The sequence below is a fragment of the Cebidichthys violaceus genome, unplaced genomic scaffold (genome assembly GCF_023349555.1).
Source record: "Cebidichthys violaceus isolate CVI_PGR_0920_01 unplaced genomic scaffold, fCebVio1.0.p SCAF_39, whole genome shotgun sequence".
NCBI classification, from domain to species: Eukaryota; Metazoa; Chordata; class Actinopteri; order Perciformes; family Stichaeidae; genus Cebidichthys; species Cebidichthys violaceus.
Window position 1 is genome coordinate 1,800,569 of NW_027176583.1, and position 22,591 is coordinate 1,823,159.

At 46.1% G+C, this 22,591-nt stretch overlaps 2 protein-coding genes and 1 long non-coding RNA gene across 5 annotated transcripts in view; all 3 read right to left on the reverse strand.

Moving 5' to 3' along the window:
• Positions 1-196: 196 nt before the first annotated feature.
• On the reverse strand, positions 197-9,532 carry ncmap (non-compact myelin associated protein). Of its 2 annotated transcripts, none has more exons than XM_068726473.1 (4): positions 9,076-9,532; positions 2,742-2,839; positions 2,148-2,232; positions 197-1,163 (listed from the first exon to the last, which is right to left on the reverse strand). In XM_068726473.1, the coding sequence occupies exons 2-4, from the start codon at positions 2,824-2,826 to the stop codon at positions 899-901; spliced, it is 435 nt and encodes a 144-aa protein (XP_068582574.1). In that variant the 5' UTR covers positions 2,827-2,839; positions 9,076-9,532; the 3' UTR covers positions 197-898. The 2 variants fall into 2 exon arrangements, with proteins under 2 accessions (XP_068582574.1, XP_068582575.1); XM_068726474.1 differs by lacking the exon at positions 9,076-9,532 and adding an exon at positions 4,637-5,907.
• A 335-nt stretch (positions 9,533-9,867) lies between these two features.
• Positions 9,868-11,206, reverse strand: LOC137884606 (uncharacterized). The gene is made up of 3 exons (XR_011104750.1): positions 10,934-11,206; positions 10,424-10,537; positions 9,868-10,246 (listed from the first exon to the last, which is right to left on the reverse strand). It is a non-coding gene; the product is annotated as an uncharacterized lncRNA (long non-coding RNA).
• A 2,454-nt stretch (positions 11,207-13,660) lies between these two features.
• rcan3 (regulator of calcineurin 3) overlaps positions 13,661-22,591 on the reverse strand; it is a 33,809-nt gene continuing 24,878 nt past the window's right edge. For both annotated transcript variants that reach the window (XM_068726503.1, XM_068726504.1), the window contains 3 exons: positions 19,372-19,545; positions 18,639-18,810; positions 13,661-16,762 (listed from right to left, as the gene is read on the reverse strand). In XM_068726503.1, coding sequence (XP_068582604.1) covers positions 16,608-16,762; positions 18,639-18,810; positions 19,372-19,545 — 501 coding nt within the window. In that variant the 3' untranslated portion in view covers positions 13,661-16,607. The remainder of the gene's footprint in view (positions 16,763-18,638; positions 18,811-19,371; positions 19,546-22,591) is intronic.

Consider the following 22,591-nt stretch of genomic DNA (forward strand, 5'->3'; position numbering starts at 1 on the left):
ACCAAAAGGTACCAGCTGAGGGCGCAATAACTCAACCACAACAATAACTCATTCATAACACACAGCACACACCTCACTCTTTTCTTCTCACTCTTTTGAGGTGTCCTATGATTTTCCTCGTATCATATCATATCATATATCATGTTGTCCTCTGTACAAATGACACTTCCTTTTAATAAACAGAGTTCTGCCACAATTACAAATATTATATTTTATTTTCATCTCATTTCATTTAAAGAACCACAAACAATACAAATACAGAGAGCAATGAAAATAAAGTGCAAAATCCTTTGGCGTCAAACTAAAAAGGCTTTAATCAGCGGGTCAGAGGTCCCAACACATCTCTACGTCTCTTTGTTACACAAAGATTTATAGATTTATAGATTTCTTTAACGAAAACTAATCTGAGAGAATCTGAGACCAGAAGACAAAGACGGTATAATGTGTGAGACATCAACACGTTTGGTGTCCATCACACACTCTCTCATACTGTCTTTGTCTTCTCTGGAGTTTATATAGTCCTACATTTACTCGTGGACCTGCGTGGTCCTCGTTAACACACTAAAGAGCTTCACCGTCTTTACTACACATCGTCTTCATTGTACTAGTAGTGATCTGCGGTGAGGAACTTCTGGCATCTACACTCTGAACACTGAAGCCAAAAAGCGGTTTCCCATCATGCAACATCCTTCATGCGACCCATCGAGTCTGTTTAAGGTACCGTTTTGTTCACGACCCACCACAAGAACACCTCGGTGTCGCTGCGGGGACCGGCGGCGGCTCGGTTGGTGGAGCTCGACGGTCGAGTTTTCCGCGGGAGTCGGTCAGCGAGTACGGTCAGGGGTGAAGGCGACACGCCGCTCGGTGCTTGTTGTGAGACTAAAGCACGGTCCCGTCGCTATGTGTTCCCTATTGACGGAGACTCATTTCCGGCGATCGCGGTGGACTCGCTGATGGTGCTCAACTGCTCTACGTGGTTTCCCTCCACCTCGTTCAGCTGCGAGTCGCTCTCCGCGGCGGGGTCCGAGCTGAAGACGCCGCCCGACACGGAGCTGATGCCCACGGGGGTCAGCGGGATGCTGCTGTGAACCGTGGATTGTGACGTCTTCGGACGGTTTTTGGAGCCCCCTTTGGGTCCCAGGACCCTGGATGCATGTGTCCGCCTGGCAACGAAGACAAAACGCCATGTTACTTCACTCACATGCGACGTAGTGACATGTCATTTAGAGAAGTGGCATGTGGCCATAAGCTGTACTGATATAGAGCAATAGTAGAAAAGTAAGACAACATGAATCTAATTTTGTTGACATTCTTTATATCATTGTTGTCATTTGGATGGTCTTCTGGACCTCAGAAGACCTGTGTTCTAATTCATGACTCCAGCTGGGTATGAGTTCCGGCGTCATCCCTGAAATCAGTCCGTTTTGTTGAAAGCTCCATGTGGTTGTTCTCATGGCACCGGCAGACAGAACCTCCACCTGCTGGTGGCTTCTTCAGGCCGGGACACCGAGGCTCTCTCCTGTCTTACATCAGATGGCCAAACCCTGACGGCCGTGCAGGATGCAGCAACGTCTGGCCTCTCAGCTTCTCTGCAACTACTTTCGACGTTTCCTCCACCAGCCTCAGTGACGCTTCGTTGCAGATGTTACCTGCAACCACAGGGCATGAAGACGCCGCCGCACCCGAACGATGGGCCGATTCATCCCGGGACGCCGCTCGCCTTCTCTCTCACGTGGCCCGGCTGGGTTTCGTAGGACTGATCTCAGTGATGACACCCGGAACGTACACTCAACCGGGGTCCTCCGAGGTTCTGGCCAGGGTTCATAGAACCGTAGTTACATCCGTAACTCGGGTCGATGATTAACATTATTAACCCCTCAGGGCCCAGCGCTCTCGTTAACAGAGTAACACTGAATAGCTTTGCCTCCTCAGGGTGAGGAGATCTAAGTGGAGAACATCACGGAGAAGGAAACGCCAGCGGTTGAACGCGTCCTTTGAATATATTGATATGTGTGATTGTTGTATTAGCCTGATGAAGCGATTAGAAACAGCAGCCAGTGCTCCTTGAAGCGGATATAAATAGCATTGTTTACTTCACCGCTCGTCACATTCGCTAATTGTCCCGTCAAACAGGAATGAGGCCCTACCTGTTGTACGTCTTCAGGATTATCAGGAGAATGGCGAGAATGATGATGATTCCTAAAACGATGACGACGATCATTGCCCCTGAACCTGAGACACAGGGACAGGACAGGATGAGTGATTAACACGCTGAGAGGCTGTTTTCAAGTCAAGTGTGTCTCTTCTGAGATCGCTTCATGCCGAGCGACTCATTCCGCGTGTTCTCCAGAAGTAGCTCGTCGTAGCTTAGCGACAGCATCGCTCACAGGCAAACAGAACAAATATGTCCTGTAAAATGCACGGGTGCCACTCCTGTACAAAGCATCTAGATTAGACTGCATGACGCAAGAGGTTAGTATTAATGAGGCTGCTCTTATCTCAACCTTATGTTGTAATCACTGCCATAGGGGACACTCTCAAATCTGATGGTGTCCACAACAAACAACTCATTCACAAGGGTGTGTGTCATCAATGTCCAATACAAGAGGAGACGGAGACACACACACACACACACACACACACACACACACACACACACACACACACACACACACACACACACACACACACACACACACACACACACACACACACACACACACACACACACACACTCTTACTCTGGATGAGGATCTGCTCCTTGGTCTTGGTGGTGTTTGAAGGTGCTGTAGTGTTGGTCACAGGTGAGACAGTTGAAGCTTGCATCTTCAGCAATAACCTGCACAGAGAGACAGACGTGTTACATGTTACATGACGTTGTTACATGACACTACAGAGAGTGTGAGTGTGTGTATATATATATATATATCAGTGTGATGCATTGTTCTTCATGAACAATAAACAGGTGGTAGAGCAGAGGGAGGGCACCAGTGAAAGATTGTTTTATGAATATAAAACTGATTGGAAAGACGTGGTTGAACATCTTGGTGTTTGCTCTCTACCAGCTGGCATTAAGCTCACACAGCAGCTTCTCATCCTCATGTGATGTCTGCTGACGCTTTATGGAAACATGAGGATGTAGATGTGCATCATCAGCATGTTAAAACATGTCTTACAGGTACAGAGAGCCACACACTGACTCCACCGTCCAACACTTGCTGAACAGAGTCTGGTGCTGAACGCTGCGGAGCGTTAAAAGACATAAAGTGATTCCCACGATCATCACGATGAACATATAAAGATGCACTAATGTGACTTCTGTTCTCTCAATGCCTATCCTCAGAGCTGTTGTGTTGGCCTGATGTTAACACACTGTCGTTGTGATCCAGTCTGTCTGGGTGGTTCCGGGTCACTCAGAGACCCTCTGTCCTCCAGGAGGATCCCCGATAGCCTTCAGGAAACGGTCCACAAGCAGATGTAGATCAGGACCGTCCCTGTGACTGAAACCTCCTCCTGGGTCCGGGTAACACGTTCAGGGAAATACATTATGATTACATGTAAGTTCATTATAATTTCCACTCAGCCTTTGTTCTACAAATGTCACTCCTACTTCAGTTTCCACATCTAGCGTAGTAGAACGGAACGAGCGTCATCGAGGGAGTTCCTCATCCTCCTTTCACACCGATGACAAGAACGCTGAGTCACTGAGTCCAGAGACGAGGATCACTAGTACACAAATCACCGTCTTCTATTGTGTCAGCTGACTTGTCAAAGCGTCTTTCAAATGTCTTTCTGAAAACCTCAAATAGAGAAATATTAGTGCTGCTTGAGTTCACATACAAAACTCAAGTAATACTAATATGAAATACAGCTGCTGCTGTTACAAAGAGCCTGTTGTTATCAAAGAAGAAGTGGGAGTTCAGTGGTTTTCTAATGAACACCTGGCTGCTGACAGATAAGCTGACACACACACACACACACACACACACACACACACACACACACACACACACACACACACACAATAGCCTGATTATTTCCACACACTGCCTCTTGTTCAGGGGTTTAAATACATTTTTTTTGGAAACACTTATTCACTTTCTCGCAGAGAATCAGGTGAGAAGGTCGACTCTCACTTCAGTGAGGATAATATGAAGCTGAAGCTAGCAGCCGTCAAGCTTAGCTTAGCATAAACACTGAAAGCAGGGGGAAACCGCTAGCCTGGCTCGGTCTAGAGGAGACGCTTAAAGCCGGCCGATCAACACGTTGAGTCTCGTGTGTTGAATCCAAACAAAAAAACATTAAAAACATAAAAACAGTAATTTTCTGTATTTCTTCGCTGGAAGTCTCTGCTGGTTGCCTGGCAACTGCTCCTGACAAATTGTTAAAGCTTCGCTTTTTCTGCAGATTAAACAAACAAGATATCATTTGTTAATTAGTGAATTACTGAAGTGCTGGAAGGCAGATTTAAAAATATATATATATATTTATATTTTAACCTTCAGACAGCTAGGCTAGCTGTTTCCCCTTGTTTCCAGTCTTTATGCTAAGCTAAGCTAACCAGCTGCTTATCAATCTTCTCATCTAACTCTCTGCAATAGGATTGTTTTGCACGTGTTTTTAATTAAGGTCTGACCTTTAAATGGTGAAAACGTGTTTTTCACTCAACATGTCGTCTCGTTCAGAGGTTCAGAGGTTCAGAGATCAGCTTCTCGTATGAAGTCTGGCTCCTGTGGTAACGTATGGACACACAGAGCCTTGTGTACACAGAATAACCATTACTGGAGCAGAAAGGTGTCACGAGAGCGTAGTGAGAGGACCGTTCACAGCCGGGACCGGGAGTACAACACATTCCTGTGATGGAGTAAAGACCTGTAGAAACATTCCACACGCTGGGATTCAACTCCTTCTTAATGACATTTGATGAGTCACAATTTCACTGCAAGCTATTACTCGATACCGCTGTGTGTGTGTGTGTGTGTGTGTGTGTGTGTGTGTGTGTGTGTGTGTGTGTGTGTGTGTTCTGTACATTCAAACCAGCTTCCTGCAAACATTGCTCAACCGACTCTCCCAGTGTTGACCCGCTCTATCGGGCGTGGAGATTAGTGAGGACATATATCATGCTTTCTGTTTGCAGAGGTGACAGCTTGTGATAAGTGGCGGACTGATCATAGGCAGCGTGAAGCTGGTAACATGGTGGAGCATCTCGAGATGCATCTGTGCCTCTGTTTACAGTTATCGGCCTGTTTAACTGCAGTCATGGTCTCAGCCAGATGTTTGTGAAGACGGACGTTCAACGGGCTGAATGGAGCATTCAGACGTTAAATCAGACAAAGAGCAGCGCTGCTGCAGTAAGGGCACAGCTGACTCACTGGTGTGCAGACAGGAGGGACTTTGAGCCCCTGTGCTCATAAATGTAGGTGAGCGAGATACATACTTCTGAGAGGGAAGAGAGCCGGGACAACAACAACAGCAGGACTCGACCCGGCCCAGCAACGTGAGACTGTTGTTCCCACAGAGCGCAGGGCGAGGGGGGGGCGGGGAGGATAATCGTTCCCCGATGTTGAATTCTTTACATTAGAGTTTCAACCTCTTTTCACACTTTGTTTTGTGTCTAATGAGAACAACACTGTTTGAAATTGGTCCAGTATTGAAGGAGAACGCTGCAGCCTCTAAACGGTCCACCAGTGCTCACCAGGACCCTCTCTCACCGTTCTCTCTCTCTTTGTTATTCTCTCATTCCACTTGTTGTCTGAAGACAAAAGGTGAAAAGAGGTGAGTGAGAGTTGTGAAGAGGAGCGCCACAGCGGCGTCGGTGTTGTGTTACCTCACTGTTTATCTAAAAGACCTTCAGTGTCTTCACAGACACGTTCAGCGGATTTACAAGAATGTGGACGAAATGCAAGATATTTAAAGAATACAACAGAATAACAAACGCAGCGGATCAAAGGAAAGTATACTGTATATACTGTATATACAGTATTTACTGTATATACAGTATGAGCATATTGTTACCTTGTTACTACAGAACTGTTCATCATTACTTCTGCTGAACCTTTGGTTCTGTATAAGAAGGACACCAGAACACGCGACCCTCTAAGGAACACATCGCCTCAATAATGACGGGTGTTATTAGTTATTCGTTAATTATCATTCAAGCTAATTAGATGTTGAGTTTGAGCTGCATGTCTTTATGTCATTATAGCCGGTGTTCATCATCAGTGGGTGGGTGTGTCTACTCCCTCAGCTTGGGGAGCGTCGACAGAAGGTGTTGTGGTGGAGATAACGTAGCACCAACACCTAACACAAGTCACAACACTAAAACAATCCTGCAGGCTGCTCCCGACTTCTTCACGTCAACCGGACCTCCTGGAGAACAAACCACTTCTGCTTCTTGCCGTCGCCGAAATAGCAAAACATCATAATTGCCCCGAGCGGCGTTACGCACGAACGTCGGCTAATTAAAACGTGCGTGAAGGACGTTCCTGCCGCTCACGTCATTGGCTAAGGACACTCAACGCACTAAGTGTTTCCTCTGCGCTCAACCCTTCTACATTGTAGAGGAAGCCAAGTGTCCATCTTTGTTTTCACTCCACAGTGAGCATTAAGCTACGAGAGAGACGACTGACGACTGATGTTGCTCCATTTAGTCACATTTCTAATTCTCTCAAATGTGAAGTGAGACTTTGAACAACCGGCTGAAGGAAAAGGCCTTTGATGCTCTGACCCACATGTAGCTTTGTCCCCTCGCTTCAAGCCTTCATGCTAAGCTAAGCTAAGCTAAGCTAAGCTAAATATAAGAAACCCGACCACTGGCTGTAGCTTCATATTTATCTTCTCATCTATCGTTCCACCAGAAAGCGAAGAAGCACAATTCCTAAAATGTAGAACTATTCCTTTAAGCACAAAGCCCAGCATCACATCAGCTGGTTCAACAATCAGACATCCTTTACTGTCACGACAACAGAAGGAACTGAAATCAGAGTGCAGTGAAGGAAGCAGGTCCCACTGTGAGAACAAAGTGGTTAAAACACACAAACATTTCAACATCGCACAAAACAAACACAGATACGACCCACAGATCTTCTTCCTGTGATTGCTAACCATAAAGTCAAAGATGTCACCAATAAGCACATTTGAAAGATAAGTTTTATGTTTTCAAGCAAAGGAATTTACGGTGAATGGGATCACGCTGACATCAGTCGTCTCATCGCTGTAATATCAGTTCTGTTTGTTGTTCCACAAATTGCAGTTATGCGTTAACATGGCAGATTCAATATCCTTTCTTCCATCTTCAGTAAACATCATTTATTGCTTTTTCAGAGAGCAGACTCAACGCAGAACAGGACCTCTTTAGTTTCCTCTTTTATATACGAGGAACAGCCAGACGGCCACTCTGCACACGCATGTTGTGTTTAACGCAGGCTCCTGCACACATATTCATCGAACACGTTCAAAGCACGACCTCCATCCAACGACAGCTGGAATCAATATTTGAGGAGTCAATTAGAAGCAGGTTAATACGACGCAGGTGGAGCTATTAGTTCAGCGAGCGCCGCTCCGTCTGAAGAGGTCATGTGAGTCACGTCAGACGTAAATATCACACTGCAGCGGGATTTAACTGTGACTTTATCAACCGCAGCCCATCACCTCACAGCCCATCACCTCACAGCCCATCACCTCACAGCCCATCACCTCACAGCTCACAGCTCACCGCGGCCTGATGCAGTAGCGCGTCTACAGTGACCATTAAACAGCTGTGTGATGCTGATGCTGTATGCTAACAGCTGCAGGAATGATGACAGTGTACGTGTGATATACATTCCATAGATCTAGCGTCCTACGGCGTCTCCGTCGTCACGTTCAGCTGAGCGTCAGACAGGAGTGAGACGTTCCACAGCTGGATGCTGGAGACCATGAGAGGACCGGGGGACACTTTGAAAGTCTTAAAGAAGGTTTATTTACTGTGGTGGTCAGTTAAAGGCATCTATGTGATTTGAATGTGTGTTTTAATCCAGTAACAGGACCAACTGTCCTAAACAGTCCATTAAATGACCGTCATGTTAATCAGAACACAGTCGTGTAGTCGTTGACGTCTCAGTGTCCTCCAGTGTCCCTTTTTATAAAACCTCATTCTACACTCAGCCTCTGATACTAAAGACGTCCGCTGATGAAGAACTCTTGATGTTTGGAGTCCAGCGTGTTGAATGACTGCTGATCAGGGAAGAGGTGACGAGTGAAACTCTGGGATTGTTCAGCATGCTTATTAATGCTGCATAATAAAGCATGTTTTCAAACGGTGCTTAGACGAAGACAAAAGAAAGTACAGCAGCACTGTGATTATCATCTGGAGACAGACAGCATGTAGTTCTACTAGTGGAGATGTACTGACAGTCTTCATACATTCATTTTTCCATATTGTGGGTCATGGATGGAAGAAGGGATATACTTTCATGCTCTTTTAAGGGTTGAATGTGTCCTTTTGTCTCATATCTGTCAGACAGAAACACACTACTGTACTGTATAAACCGTCCATCAAAGACCACACTACTCATTTACACTAGAGGTGCAGCTGCTATGACACACAGTCATTAATCTTTACAGGAAGGAGTGATTTAATGAGCTTAGAATGAAACACTAGAAGAAGAAGATGTACGCCGTGTCTATTCACAGAACACAGACAACTCCCCCTGCTTAAGGACTGCAAATTGTTGTTTATAAAGAAAAGCTTCCACAAAGCTAAAAGTCCACAACTGATGAAGACGTTCTCTGAAAAGAACACAAACAGCTGACTTATGTTCTGTGTTAGAGTGATCTCTGAATATAAGAGCGCCCTGGAATGTGAGCTATTCCTTTTCACCGTGAGACTCACCTGCAGTCTCGCCACGGTGTCTGGGGGAGAACACCTGTTCTCTCACACACACACACACACACACACACACACACACACACACACACACACACACACACACACACACACACACACACACACACCAACTCACAGAAACTCTCAACCACAAGAGTTTAGAGGAAAAACAACCAAAACTGCCAGGAAGCAGGAGTCAGAAGACTTACCTGAACCGTTTCCTCTTTGATTCCGGGCCGAGCCTCGTCCAGGTGGGAGCCCCGAGCAGCGCAGAGGCCCCTCCCTCAGCTGACGGATGGGGGCATAGTCCACCGGTGGAGGGCTGACGGTCACAGCGGCTCTGAGGGGAGGGAGGCACGGGGGAGTAGGAGAGAGCGAGGGAGGAAAATAGGTCCCAGGTGCTGCTAAAGTGACAATCCCACAGGTACAAACAGGCGGGACGGACACAAAGGAAAGGACAAAAGACCTCCAAAGCAAGCAAAGATGCCTCTGTGTGTGTGTGTGTGTGTGTGTGTGTGTGTGTGTGTGTGTGTGGAGAGGAGGGAGTGAAGAGGAGGCTCCACGCTGGCTCACTTGTTGCTCCTCTCTGGGAGTAATAATCTCAGGCAGCTGGTTTTTCAGGTCCTTCCGCCTGGCCCTGAGGCGTGCCGCGGCCCCTGATCAGAACGAGAGGCTGCTCTGCAGAGCGCTTCCTGCTCCGCTCGGCCTCTCTGAAGAACACGTCTCACATGCAGTGCAGAGGACGGCCACCGGGCATTACTGCAAGGATTGATGACAAGTGACTCATACAATGTCTCATATTAAAGACCTGTGAACATCCGTGCATGTCCTCTACCTTTGTGTGCAACTGTGCATGCATATACTGAATCTATATATATATATATATATATACATATATATGTATATATATATATATATATATATATATATATATATATATATATATATAGATAGATATATGACACTGGGTGTGTCTGTACAGTAGATACAGCACACAGCAGCATCTTCTGTTCTGATCTCATCGGACAATGAGCTGCGTTCACACACTTTGGCAACATTTGTGTGAAAGGTGTCCACTGAATGAGAAGAATGTTTGTACTGGCGCTGATCTTCCTGACCCGTATCTGTCTACTGTCTGTTACTGTAGCGCTCAAACTCCCGTAACACACCCAGCGCGCTCGTCTCTCTCTGCCAACAATTCGTCGGGATGTCGCCTCGCGTTACCTCCGGGGGCTAGGTGGTGCCCACGACTACAAAGCCAGTCGGTGCCGAGCCTTTGTGGGAAAGTGTTGCTGAACGTCATGCTGTCAGACGGGCATTGTTCTGCTTCACCTGAAGGCCTGCATACGGTGCTGGTGTCCCCATGTCCTCTGTGTTCCGCTGTTAAGTACAAATGGTGAAAGTACAGGCTCATCATCACGAGTTGATTCTTATTGAGTAATCGTAATAGTTAAGAATCAATCTGTGCTATGCTTTCTTCATATTCATCATATTTTCTCATTTCAAAAATCTGCGTGTTGAGAAAAGACCCTGGTGATATCACAAGAGCAGCCTCACATTGGACACCAGAAGAACAGAAGAACTGTGGAGAAGGAGATCCGGACCCTGAACCACTCATGGGGAACCATCCAGGGACCGACGGGAGTGGAAGACTTAACTGTTGTTGCTGCCCTGCAGGCCAGGAGGCATAAAGAGCAGTGATGATGAATCCTTTGATCATTTCTGATTTTAAATAAATAAAAAAAGATAATTTTTTTTTATCTTAACTTTTATAGACAATACAAACTAGCTGCTTTTACTGCTCAGCTAATCTCTTCTCCCTCTCCCAGATAAGCGTGTTTACACTCACTGCACTTATCACTTCATTGCATTAGGAGACTTTGATTTAAAAGTGAATGTTTGAATTTAGTCCGAATATAAAGCCATTACACAGTATCTGTGGACTTCACTATGTGCACTTTAGTACAAACCCATTGTGTATAATCTTGTCAACTCGTGACTAATGCATTGTTTAAGATTCCTGCTTGAACAACTGAAACCTTAGCGCTGTGTAATCCTGGGAAGCACCTTTAAAGGAACCTGAAAGGCCCCGTGAACACCGGCTCTGTCCCCCTCAGTCTCACGCTCGTCTTCACATTCGACAGCAAAGGTCACCGTGAAGAGGCATTCCTCACTCCCAGCATCGAGGAGACACGTCTTTCTGTGTCACGGTGATCTCACAGCCGGTGCTCGGTCCTCTCTACCTGTAACACGCTGACAGACGTCCACTGCCTCTACCTGAAGACCCTTAATTAAGTCAGCGGTGAGACAGCGAGCCTCTGCAGCCCTGGTTGCTCTGCAGCCCTGGTTGCTCTGCAGCCCTGGTTGCTCTGCAGCCCTGGTTGCTCTGCAGCCCTGGTTGCTCTGCAGCCCTGGTTGCTCTGCAGCCCTGGTTGCTCTGCAGCCCTGGTTGCTCTGCAGCCCTGGTTGCTCTGCAGCCCTGGTTGCTCTGCACCTGCTGCTCAACATGAAAGATGTCGTGTGTTGTAGGGTGCAGCTCTGGAACAGTAGGGTCAGAGACTTTCTTCAAGTAGATGGATATCTTTTTGTCTAACCTGCTGTTGCAAAACTCCTTCTTTTGTCCAATCTTGGGTGACATTATGCAACCTTTTTTTGTCTTTGTTGTCCTTCTCACAATAACGTAGTGCAGTCAGTCAGAGGGAGAGAGATGAGAGAAAGCTATTGTTCCTGGATTGACGAGCGGTCGTCTGTCTTCGAGTCTGACGCGAGGACACCTCACAGAGCGCTGAACTGGAGGTCACGGTTGTATTGCGACGCCTCACCTTTCATCTTATGAAGTCCACGTCCAGTGTTGCTCACTGAAAGAATCATTAACGCCACCTTGCTGTGTCTTTAGCATTGACACGCGGCTCTGACCAAACATTAACTGCCGTTAGGCCTCTGAGGGTGACAGCACCACTGTTCATCTCAGCATTATGAAGAAGGATTTCAACACACGTCTAAAACAGAACGTTTTAAATAAGAATCAGAGAGGGATGAGGGGACGATCACCATTAAAACAATACTGCATGTGTCTGTGTGTGAATGGATGGTTAAACGGTTAATTATATCATTTGATATTCACATGACTGACCTGATGCAAAGCCCCACTCTGTGTCTTTAACATATTATTTATCATCACGTCTGAGTCAGAGCCAAGCATCTCTTTCTCTTGAGAGATCTTTTACAATGCTAAAGCTATGCTAGCAGCTCTGTAAGGCTGTAGCCTACTCTGGAGGTACTTTGAGCTAAATGCTAACGCCAGTATGCTAATATACACGCAACGACAATGCTATCGTGTTGATCTCAGGCAGGTATGATGTTAACCATGTTTGCCATCTTAGTTAAACGTGTTAGCTGCGTTAACTTTTGGTAATGTCAGACTAAAAACGCCAGCTAGCATAACTAACAGCCAAGAAGGTGGAGATTAGTAACACCAGTGACGTCACGGTGATGCTCGTGTCTGGTGAGGTTCTGACTCTACGGAAGTCAGATTTACAAACATATGAACCCAAAAGAGCAGCTTAAATCAACATTTAATTAGCAGCTTGACCATTGACTACTGGTTGTTCTTCATATTTCATATCAGCATTATTTACACACACATAGGTAAAGTACATATTTGATTCCACCGGGAGAGCTTCAGAAGCGGAGCGCTCGCGAGCGCCACCCGCGAAAATCGTGAGATGCCGCGAAAATGTGTGTAACAACCCCGGATGTATAAAGAGAACAACAAACACATAAAAGGTTACTGTACCTGTCCGACGGTGAACTGATGCTGATTTGGTCACATTTCACTGTTTTTTGAGACATTTTAAGACATTTTTGCGGTCAAAGCAAAATATAAGAAGAAGAGAAGTGTAGAAGAAGAGAAGTGTAGAAGAAGAGCAACGACAGAAGAAGCATGGACCCGACACAGGGGCTCTCGCTCGCCCCCTTCAGTGAGGCAGAGGTACTGTTTGCCTCTCTGTGCTTCTTCACTGCGGTTTAATGTCAGATCAGAAACACTAAACATGTTCTACACAGACGTGAAATACATTATTCTATGTAAAGAAATGTAAAAGAGTCTACAGATATTACAGTGGTGACAAACAATGAGACAGAAAAAGACTCAAGAGTTAGTGAGGATTCACAGTGAGGAGAGGAACAGCTGGTGGTGAGTAACTCTATGTCTACATCTTTAAACACTGTTCTGCTTATCTGGCTAAAGGAATATGAAATATGTAGAAATAAGCAGCGATAACCTGCTCATTTTGTAGAACACAATTCATAAAGGTTATAGTTATTAATCTACTAGATAGATAAGAGACACATCCAACCAGAGCCACAACCTGCTGAACACGTCTGAAATCTGTCTTTAAATGCATCAGATAAGACAAGTTATGATCCAGATCAACAAGAAGATTTACCTCCAACACAACCGCTAGTGTCGCTGCAAAACCTCCAGATTCTCTTTAAAAGATTTTCATTTATGTCTCTGAAGAACTATCTTCTGTTCTGACTTGAATGTGAGAATATATATATATATATATATATATATATATATATATATATATATATATATCGTACAGTATATGAAAGCCACTCTGGCTCTCATATGTGAGTTTTTTGCAGATCTAAATATCTCATGTAATCTGAACATGATGTGTAATAAATCTAAGTGCACACATTTACAATGTTTCATGAGATTGTGTTTCTCTTCCTGTATTTGCATCAAGTGAAGAAACCCCTGAAACAAACAACACTGAACAGGTCTTTTAAGAATAAGTCTTTATGTATTTCTCTATGTGAAACAAATGGCTATTATACTACACAAATAGAAGCGGATACTGTAAGAGACAGAGACCATCTCTGAGAAATAAGTACAGAACATGAAAATACACATACCGGTATTATAGAACTGTAAATTATTGCTTGTTTTGCTACTTTGTTTTCTGGATTCCTACAATACAAGACACGATATTCATATTTCAACAGAAACGGTACAACAGTGACAAACGGTATCATTGACCTTTTTAGTAGACGTTCCCCAGAAAGAAAAGAAACATTCAAACAGAGTCCATGTTGCTCACAACACAACGCCGGTTGGTTTTTGATCGAGCGTCTTCACGACTTATTGTTACATGTTTTTCTATTTTTTTTTTCCCATTACAACATTGCCAAGAGAAGCTGTAACAAACGGCACACTGGGACTGGCCTCAGCAGAAAAACACAAAAAACAACACTTGGCATATGTACACAAATATACATTTTCATTTCAACTGCGACCAGAATGCACCCGGTTTAAAACACCATGACCACAGAGAGTAAAAAAAATCTTCACGAGTGTCTCTCTTCTGCTCCTCCTCTTCATCACCTCCGTAGTTCCATCCATCGTCTGTCTGCTTAAATCACTGCGACAGCTTCACTGTAGTGCCAATAAAACTGCACTCAGCCAACATTTAAAAAATAAATGTTTAACTTCCTCAGCAGATAAGATGAATGTTTCTCGCAGACGAACACAAACAAATAAAGACGTTGCTTTGACTCGCCCCGCGTCATTTAAAACCTAGAACCGTAGCGCTCGTCTACGCCGCCACAGACCCAAAAAGGCCTGAAATTCTCAAAGGTTCACACGAGCAAAAAGGAAGTGCTTCACTCACTGCAATATGCTGGTGAAAAGGCTAACCAGGTGTTCAGCTTGAGATAAAGGAAACAAGACAATAAAGAAATGCAATGTGCTTCCTACTTCGTCTCGAGAACTATTTCATGTGAAGGAAACAAACAAAACACAATAAAGTGCTCACATGCAGAAGGTCTTTTGTTCACCAAATATTGTTATATAGCAAAGAAGTAGTTTTAGATTTCATGCTGCCAATGACAAATACGGTGCGGACTCACCACCGACGTGAGGAACGTTAGGAACGTGAGGAACGTTAGGAACGTTAGCTCATGTTGCTCCTGAAGCGCTGAAACATTTCACCACATAAGCGAGGAGGTGAACCGCTGATATGAAACGGGACTGAAAGAAATATCCAGAAACAAAAAAATATTGAAGGTTTATGATGTCGAGTGAAGATTTGTTCAACGTTCCACTGAACTAGATACTGAAAAATCTGCTAATATGTTGTGAAAATAAGATTTCTTTCTGCTCACTTCACCGATATACATCGTCTAATGTCGGGACATTATGGGGTGAGCGAATGCTTTGGTTGATATCTCACGAGGCGACCTAATTTTCCCTTTTCTCAGCAAAATGCTGTCAGATAAACTACAAAATCTAGAAGGACTACTTCCACAGACTGCTCGGCTATTTACAGCGAGACACGGAGCAGCAGGCGGCGGCCGAGAGCATCCGCAACCGCTGGAGATATCAAAAGATACTCAGTGCAAAACAAGCAGCGGCAGGTTTCAGAAGAAAGCCTGACACATAGAAAGAGAGTTTGATCAAACGTTAGAGATGTGAAGAACAACAGAAAGAGAAGAATCCACATCCCAAACCCCCTGAAGAACACGAGGGGGACGAACCGTCTCCGGATCATCGGGTCTCAACAGCGTCTCGCTGAAGACCGAAGCGCTCAGCTTCTTTCACCCTCTAAGACGTCAACTCTGCGCGGGGATTTGCACTTGCGTCAAAAAAGCGTCACACTGTTTCCCTGTCATCACGAACAACAATCAAAAAACACCTCAGCTCATCATCTACAGAAGTATTTAAGCATGCAAAACGTGTGGGGGTATCAAATACATCGTAAGAATACACATCTAGTAGTTCAGCAGAAAACAACACCTCTCCAAATGAAAAGAGACGAAAAGCCAAAACCGAGCAGAACCAAGGTGAACGGGTCACTCTGTTGGTCTCGTGTGACGCCTGGAGCTGTGTGCGATGTGAAGCAGGCTCCTCCTCCTTCATATATGTTGCTAGTATTTGTGTTTCTGTACGTATCTTTTGTAATACAGTATATACATGCAGACGAGAGCAGGAACATCACACACTCAATCTGAAGCGACAAACCAGCAGCTACGAAAATGGATGAAAAAGACATATACATAAATATGCATATATATAGATATATATATATATATATATTAATATGTATATATGTGTAGTCTGAAAACACAATTTATTGTAAAAGAAGAAGAAGAAGAAGAAATATAAATGTCTTTGTTTAACCAAAGATTATTGAACACGCGACAGACGAAGGGAGAGGTACAAGCTAACAAGCTAACAGGCTACTGAGCAGGACTAGCAATGAGCTGAGTGTGTGTGATGAGTGACAGGTGCCTGCGTCGGGACAGGTACTCCCGCCCCTTTTTTCTGAAAACGAGGGAGGAGGGGGGGGGGGGGGGGGGGGGTCAGTGGGGTGCCCGCCGCTCCCCAACACTGTCCGCAGAATGTGATGAGTGTGTGTGTGGTTCTCATCCATCCCCTCCCAGCCGCCTCATTCCATCGCCACGCTCCCCACAAACGCCGTCTTTGAGCAATGCTTGTTGGTTTTTGTTTTTTACGCTTGTAGTTGAACTGAAATGAGGGGCGTCAACGCTCTCTGTGAGTGCAGAGGAGAGAGAGAGAGAGAGAGAGAGAGAGAGAGAGAGAGAGAGAGAGAGAGAGAGAGAGAGAGAGAGAGAGAGAGAGAGAGAGAGAGAGAGAGAGAGAGAGCAGGTGTGTTGCAGGTTTTAAGGGGCGGTTGGAGGCCCGCGCCGGTATCAAGGGGGGTCGAGGCCTCTAGTTGAGGACTTTGGGGGGTTCCTCTGGACGTCTGGTCTGGACGATCTGCTGCTTCGGCCGCGCCGCCTCGTCCTCCTCCGTCTCACTCTCGCACACGTGGACGACCACGCTGGGGGTGGACTCTGTCCCCGCGTGGAGCTCGTACTTCTCACCTGGACAAGAGGGAAGGAGAGCAGGAGTTACTCGAGAACACCGACGTGAGATACTCTCAGTACATGAACTCAACCAATGACGTCATCCTCCTGAAGCCGAGGAGCCAGAGCCTGATGTCACTCATTACTGTGATCACTATGAGAGAACCACATGTATATAAATACACCGCTTAATATAGTACCTGATGATGTACTCCTCTCTGAATATTGTTCACTAAGAACTACAGGACCCAGCTGTTTGAGGATAATAGCTTCGCTGAAGGAACGTGTGTATTATTTATGTATTGTTACCATCAGGACACATTGGGGTATGTTGGGGGACAGTTTGAGTGTGGGCATTGAGGATCACGTCAGCAGGCATCTGGAGAAGACAAAGAGACGTTTCCCTGGAACGGTCTTCCGTTTGTCCAGATGCCAAACTCAGCAGACCTCCGATTGAAAAACACACACTTGCGAGATCGTATCACGGTTTCCATGGGGTTGAGATCAGACAGCTGGCAGACGGGAGGAAATTGGTCTCGTAGCTTTTTTCTTTTTTTTCTTTCCACCGCGGTGAAGTCCTGCTGTTACCGCCGGGAGCTGACAGAGGGAGGCAGCGCGCCGTGCCTGCAGCTCGCCGCTAATCTGATTTCAGACGCACAAAGACTTCCTGATTCCTCCTGTTGCTGTGGTAACGGCAGGACGTGTCAAAAAAAGTGATGCTCTTGTCTGGACAGTGTGTGTGTGTGTGTGTGTGTGTGTGTGTGTGTGTGTGTGTGTGTGTGTGTGTGTGTGTGTGTGTTAGTATGAGGGAAGTTTAATAATCTTTTAGTCGATGATAAAAATAGATATCAGTGTTCAACTGAGTACAGATTTAGAAGGTTTCCAGCTAGACAGGAAGGAAGCTGCCCCCCCCCCCCACACACACACACACACACACATACACACACACACCCTCACCTTCATTGAGTCAGTGTGTGTAAACCATACTGTTGTGCGTTTACAGTACAATGCTTTGAAGTGATGTTTTCCACTGAATCATCAAGAGCCCACATGAGAAACAAACACGGGCGGACCTCGCGGATGTTGCACAACTTCTCCCGTGCGCTCGGTGACATTTATTAAAAGGTTGCTGCAATCTAGAATCTTGTCGACGAGGCAGACGGAGGCGTCGCGGTTCCTGAGCGGAGCGGCTGACTGAGGCTGCTCAGAACCTTCCAGATGGAACCGCTCTGAGCCGCGCTAACGCTAGCTCCGTGGGTTTGATAGAAATATATAAATATTGCAACGTTATCTCAAATAACTTTGACTTTTTTTGAGCATAAACTTCCTAAAATAAAATAAAAAGCAGAGACAGAGCCGCTAACGTTACCCTGAACTCTGACAGCGTCGTCCTGTTTGGCTGATACTCTGTAGGTAGTAAGCTAGCGAACTAGCTAACGATTCTAGCTCACGTTTGTGCAGATTATTAAAATTCCTTAGAGCGTGCCAATGCATAAGCAAGCGCACACACAGATCTTGGTCCTGATGCATCTTGGTCCTGAGAGACGTCAGAAAGCAGCACGTGAAGGTTAAGCACTCTTGACGGTGACGGATGGCGGCCAGCGCTGTGGCTGTAAATCACAGGCTTCAGGCTGATTTATGTGTTCTTCATGTCCTGAGACCATGTGTACAGCAACAAAGCAGCAGGAACACCTACGTCGACAGCCGCTTCACATAGAACGATCACAATGACACTCAACTCATAACCACATTATAAAGGCCTCACACACGTCTGTGATCTGGTAAAGTAGACCCCGACACTGAATACAACTGGGACGGTTCAACAATGTTTACTGCTTCAGAGACAATAACCCTTCTGTTGTATTTCCTGTTTGTTCATTCACGGAGCACTGACCTGGTCCCAGCTTGGCCACTGCACACAGCAGGTCGTAGTTGATGACGGGCGTGGCGTCGTCGCTCTGGCTCCAGCCCACGGGCGGCGAGGCGGGCGGAGAGATCAGGAACTGTTTGACGGGCTGGGGAGGGGCCAGGTACGACTTGTCGATGTCCTCGTCTCCATTCTGGACCTGTCGGAGAGAGGAGAGGACGACCAGACATCCATTTACCTACACTTCATATGAATAATCAGATTTTTGTATCTATGAGCTAATATGTTTAACGATGTCATCACAATACTGGAGATGTGTGCTCTCCTGGTTTAGGACTAGAAACACACTTCATCTCGTTTTCCTTTCCCTCTCTCCCCCAAAGGCAACAGACAGACGCACACACACACACACACACACACACACACACACACACACACACACACACACACACACACACACACACACACACACACACACACACACACACACACACACACACACTACGATGGAAGACAAAGGAAGAGTTGATGCGTTCGTGTGTTCAATCATGTGACTGATGAGCTCTGACAGGAGGGTTGAAGAGGCAGCCAGGTGTGGCCAGAGAAGGGAATAAAAAGAGAGGACTTGACAGGAGAGCCGGTGTTGCTCTCCAGTCGTTTGTGTGTGAATGACGCACTTATTGCATAACTTCCTGTATGTAAATGAGCACTGATCTCTGTTAGACGGTGCGTGTCCCAGACCCCCTTAACTGACACTCACTTGGGCGAAGTAGAGTTTGAGCTTATTGCCGTTGAACTCGGACTCGTGCAGCTCGATGCGAGCGCGGGCGGCGGCCTCTGGGGTGCCGAAGTTGATCCGGACTCTCCGGAAGCTTTTAAACATCTGGAAAGTCGTCTGTTCATCGTAGCTCCTAAACAACGCCTCGAACCTCTCCTGCAGAAGCAGAAAAAAACACATGATCGGTTAATGAATCTGGAGAAAACACAGAAAACACACAGGTGTGTCAATAGCAAGTAGATATAGGTTAATAAAATAACAGTAATAACACGTTTTCAGTGAATGCCTTAAAGAAAACATTTCCCGGAGATCTTCAGAAATATAAAACCTAAATTACAGAGAAAAGCAACAGGAGCTAGAAGCAGCAAATCATTTTTCATATTTATTTTTGCTTCATAAACAATGAAGAACATTTGTGTTGATTGATTTTCTGTTGGTCGCCTCATCGATCGACTGTCTAATTGTTTGGGTGCTGACATCACAGCGGTTGCTTTCTGGTGAAATGTCCTCTGGAGCTACTCAACACCGTGCTGTAACAACCGTTCAACCTCCATAAGAAGATGTTATCAAATACTTTATTCTGTACAAATCAAACACAACCGATGATCTCTTTGGAGAGACATTTTAGGGTGAGCTAAATTTGTGGGTTTAAGTTATTCACCGACACTTCTGTCTGCGCATTAGACGTGACTCTGACGGCTCTGCAGGCATTTCATTTGCTATTGTGTTAACGGGGAAATTAGATTTCCATCTTCCCCTCATTCTGCCTGCAGTCTTCTCCGACGCCGTCGTCTCCCAGTCCTCTTTGCTCACTCTCTCCATCTCTTTATGGTACTCCCTCACTCCCCCCTTCTTCCTCATGCATAACATTTGTCTTTCACCATACCACCAGGTGATATATTCCCACATCTCCTGCGTTACCACTGAGGCCTCCTCAGCCGTGAACTCAATCAAGCAGCTCAGAAGGAGGGCGAGAGGAAACGGGCCGCAGGGAGAGCTGGGTTCTGAGTGATCAGCGGTAGCCGAAACGTGACCGCCGAACCAAGTCTTCTTCAAGACCCTAGGTGGACTGACCAGACTAAACGCCTCGTCCTCGTCCTGTTCCCTCTGATCTGGTCGTGTCCCGAGAGCCACAGGTGTGCCCTCAGCGGCGTCAGATCAGTCCCGGATCTTTGCTCCTCTCGGTGTATTTTCACACACGACTGAATGACTCCCACATCTGACGCAGCACCTCTCACCGGGATGGAAAGGTGTGCGCGTCAGACGGGCGGCGTGTCGGCCGTGAGATCTGCATCAGCACATTAGTGACAGCTTAGTGACGGCAGAACCCGGGTAGAACTCAGCACGCTGGAGTCGGAGCTCGGTTCTGGAGGTAATGTAAGAACGTAGCTGTGGATTATCAAACTGTGCATCACCCAATGACATACGTCACCATGTAACACACAAATACGTTCATGTTGCTACTGCCAAGGACCCAGAGTAAGACATTCAACAATTAATAATTAAAGTAACACTACTTTCCAGTCCTTGATGAATGTCTATTGAACTACAGCCCAGTACCTTTTGGCAGGTATTAACATAATGAGAACACTGTTAAAGGTAAGGGAGTCTTCTGCGTCTCTGCAGAGACATCCCATCATCACCCTGTCTGACACGTGCCGAGTTGTTAATCACTGTGCAAGCTGTGAAGCACAGTTATGCTGCGGTGTGGTGAACGCTGTGGTGAAACAATTCAAGAATAAGCAGATTCATTTACTCATAATCTCTCCTGCTTCCCTTCCTGTTCTGCTCTCCATGTAAGAGCATCTGGTCTTTGCTGAAGGCCTCGGGGCGGCTGGCTGGACTTCAGCGCTGACTTCACCTCCAGGCTCCGTGATACCATGTTTAGTCGGGGTTCTAGTTCTCCATACAAGGTGCATTCTGAAGAAGCACAGAGAAGAGGTCACATCAGGAATGTGTGAATGTCTCCACTCCGTTCGTGTGTTTTCAGGAGAATTACCGACCGACTCGGCAATTAGAACGCTGCGAAGAGGGAGGAGTGTGACTCACAGCCACGCGTTACGTTAGCTCATTAAGCAGGGATTCTCTCACCGCCACAGTCAGCTGATAGAGAGTAGTTAACCAAACAGCTTCTTCCCTTTAACGGTGTCTAAACAGCAGAAGAAACGTGTCACAGTGTTGCTTTAAAGAGGTTCAAGGGTCACAAACCAGATCCGTGTCACAGGAGCACACCTTTAACACAGAGCAGCGTTCACATGCACATGTGCACCGTGTCGTTACAGCTGCATTCACACGGATCATCACTGAAAACATCTGCCTTTCACTACTGAAGAGGATCACCGATGAGAACGGTGAACGTGAACCAGATCAGACAAATAACCTGAAACCCTCCACAGAGCTGAGACACCTTCCACATTACAGAGTGTTTCCACTGATAGTGTACACATAGTGATTCATGCAGCTTTAAGGATTTGGGGTAAATAATCATCAAACTAGAATCTACCTCCTGCATTCAACCAGCTACTGTCTGCTCATCCCCCTGATTTAGGCTTAATTGCAATTAGCTTGAGAATGACAACAGAGCACTCGTTTGGCCTGTCAGCAGAGCCCACTTCAGCCCTCGTTCATTCTGTGAATTATCCATGAGCCCTTAGCTACTATGACTCACATGTCATCAAACTCCATGTGTGATAACCGATAACACACACACACACACACACACACACACACACACACACACACAGCGGGTACTTCCCTAACCTAAATTGATGTTTTGGCAGGAGGAGAGATGTGGGAGAGCTCTGAGGTCATGTTCCACTATAGAACGTACTGTTAGTGTTCGACCACCGACGGCCGTTTGCAGCGTAACCAGTGAGCGTCTCATCACTAGTGCATGTGGTCTCTATGAGCGGACATCCTGAGGGACCGCCAGGAGGAAGAGGAGGGGGAACGAGGAAGAGGAGAGGGGTGTTGAGTTACAGCGGGCTGAAAAGTGCCCTGATCATCTGCCATTGCAACCCCATTGTAACCCGCTCCCTTTGTTCTCCTTGTGCGCACACACACACACACACACACACACACACACACACACACACACACACACACACACACACACACACACACACACACGGGGCATGTTTGCATGGTAGAGTAATGTCACAGGTAGCACCATCAGGACTGAAGCACCACTGAAGGACGACTG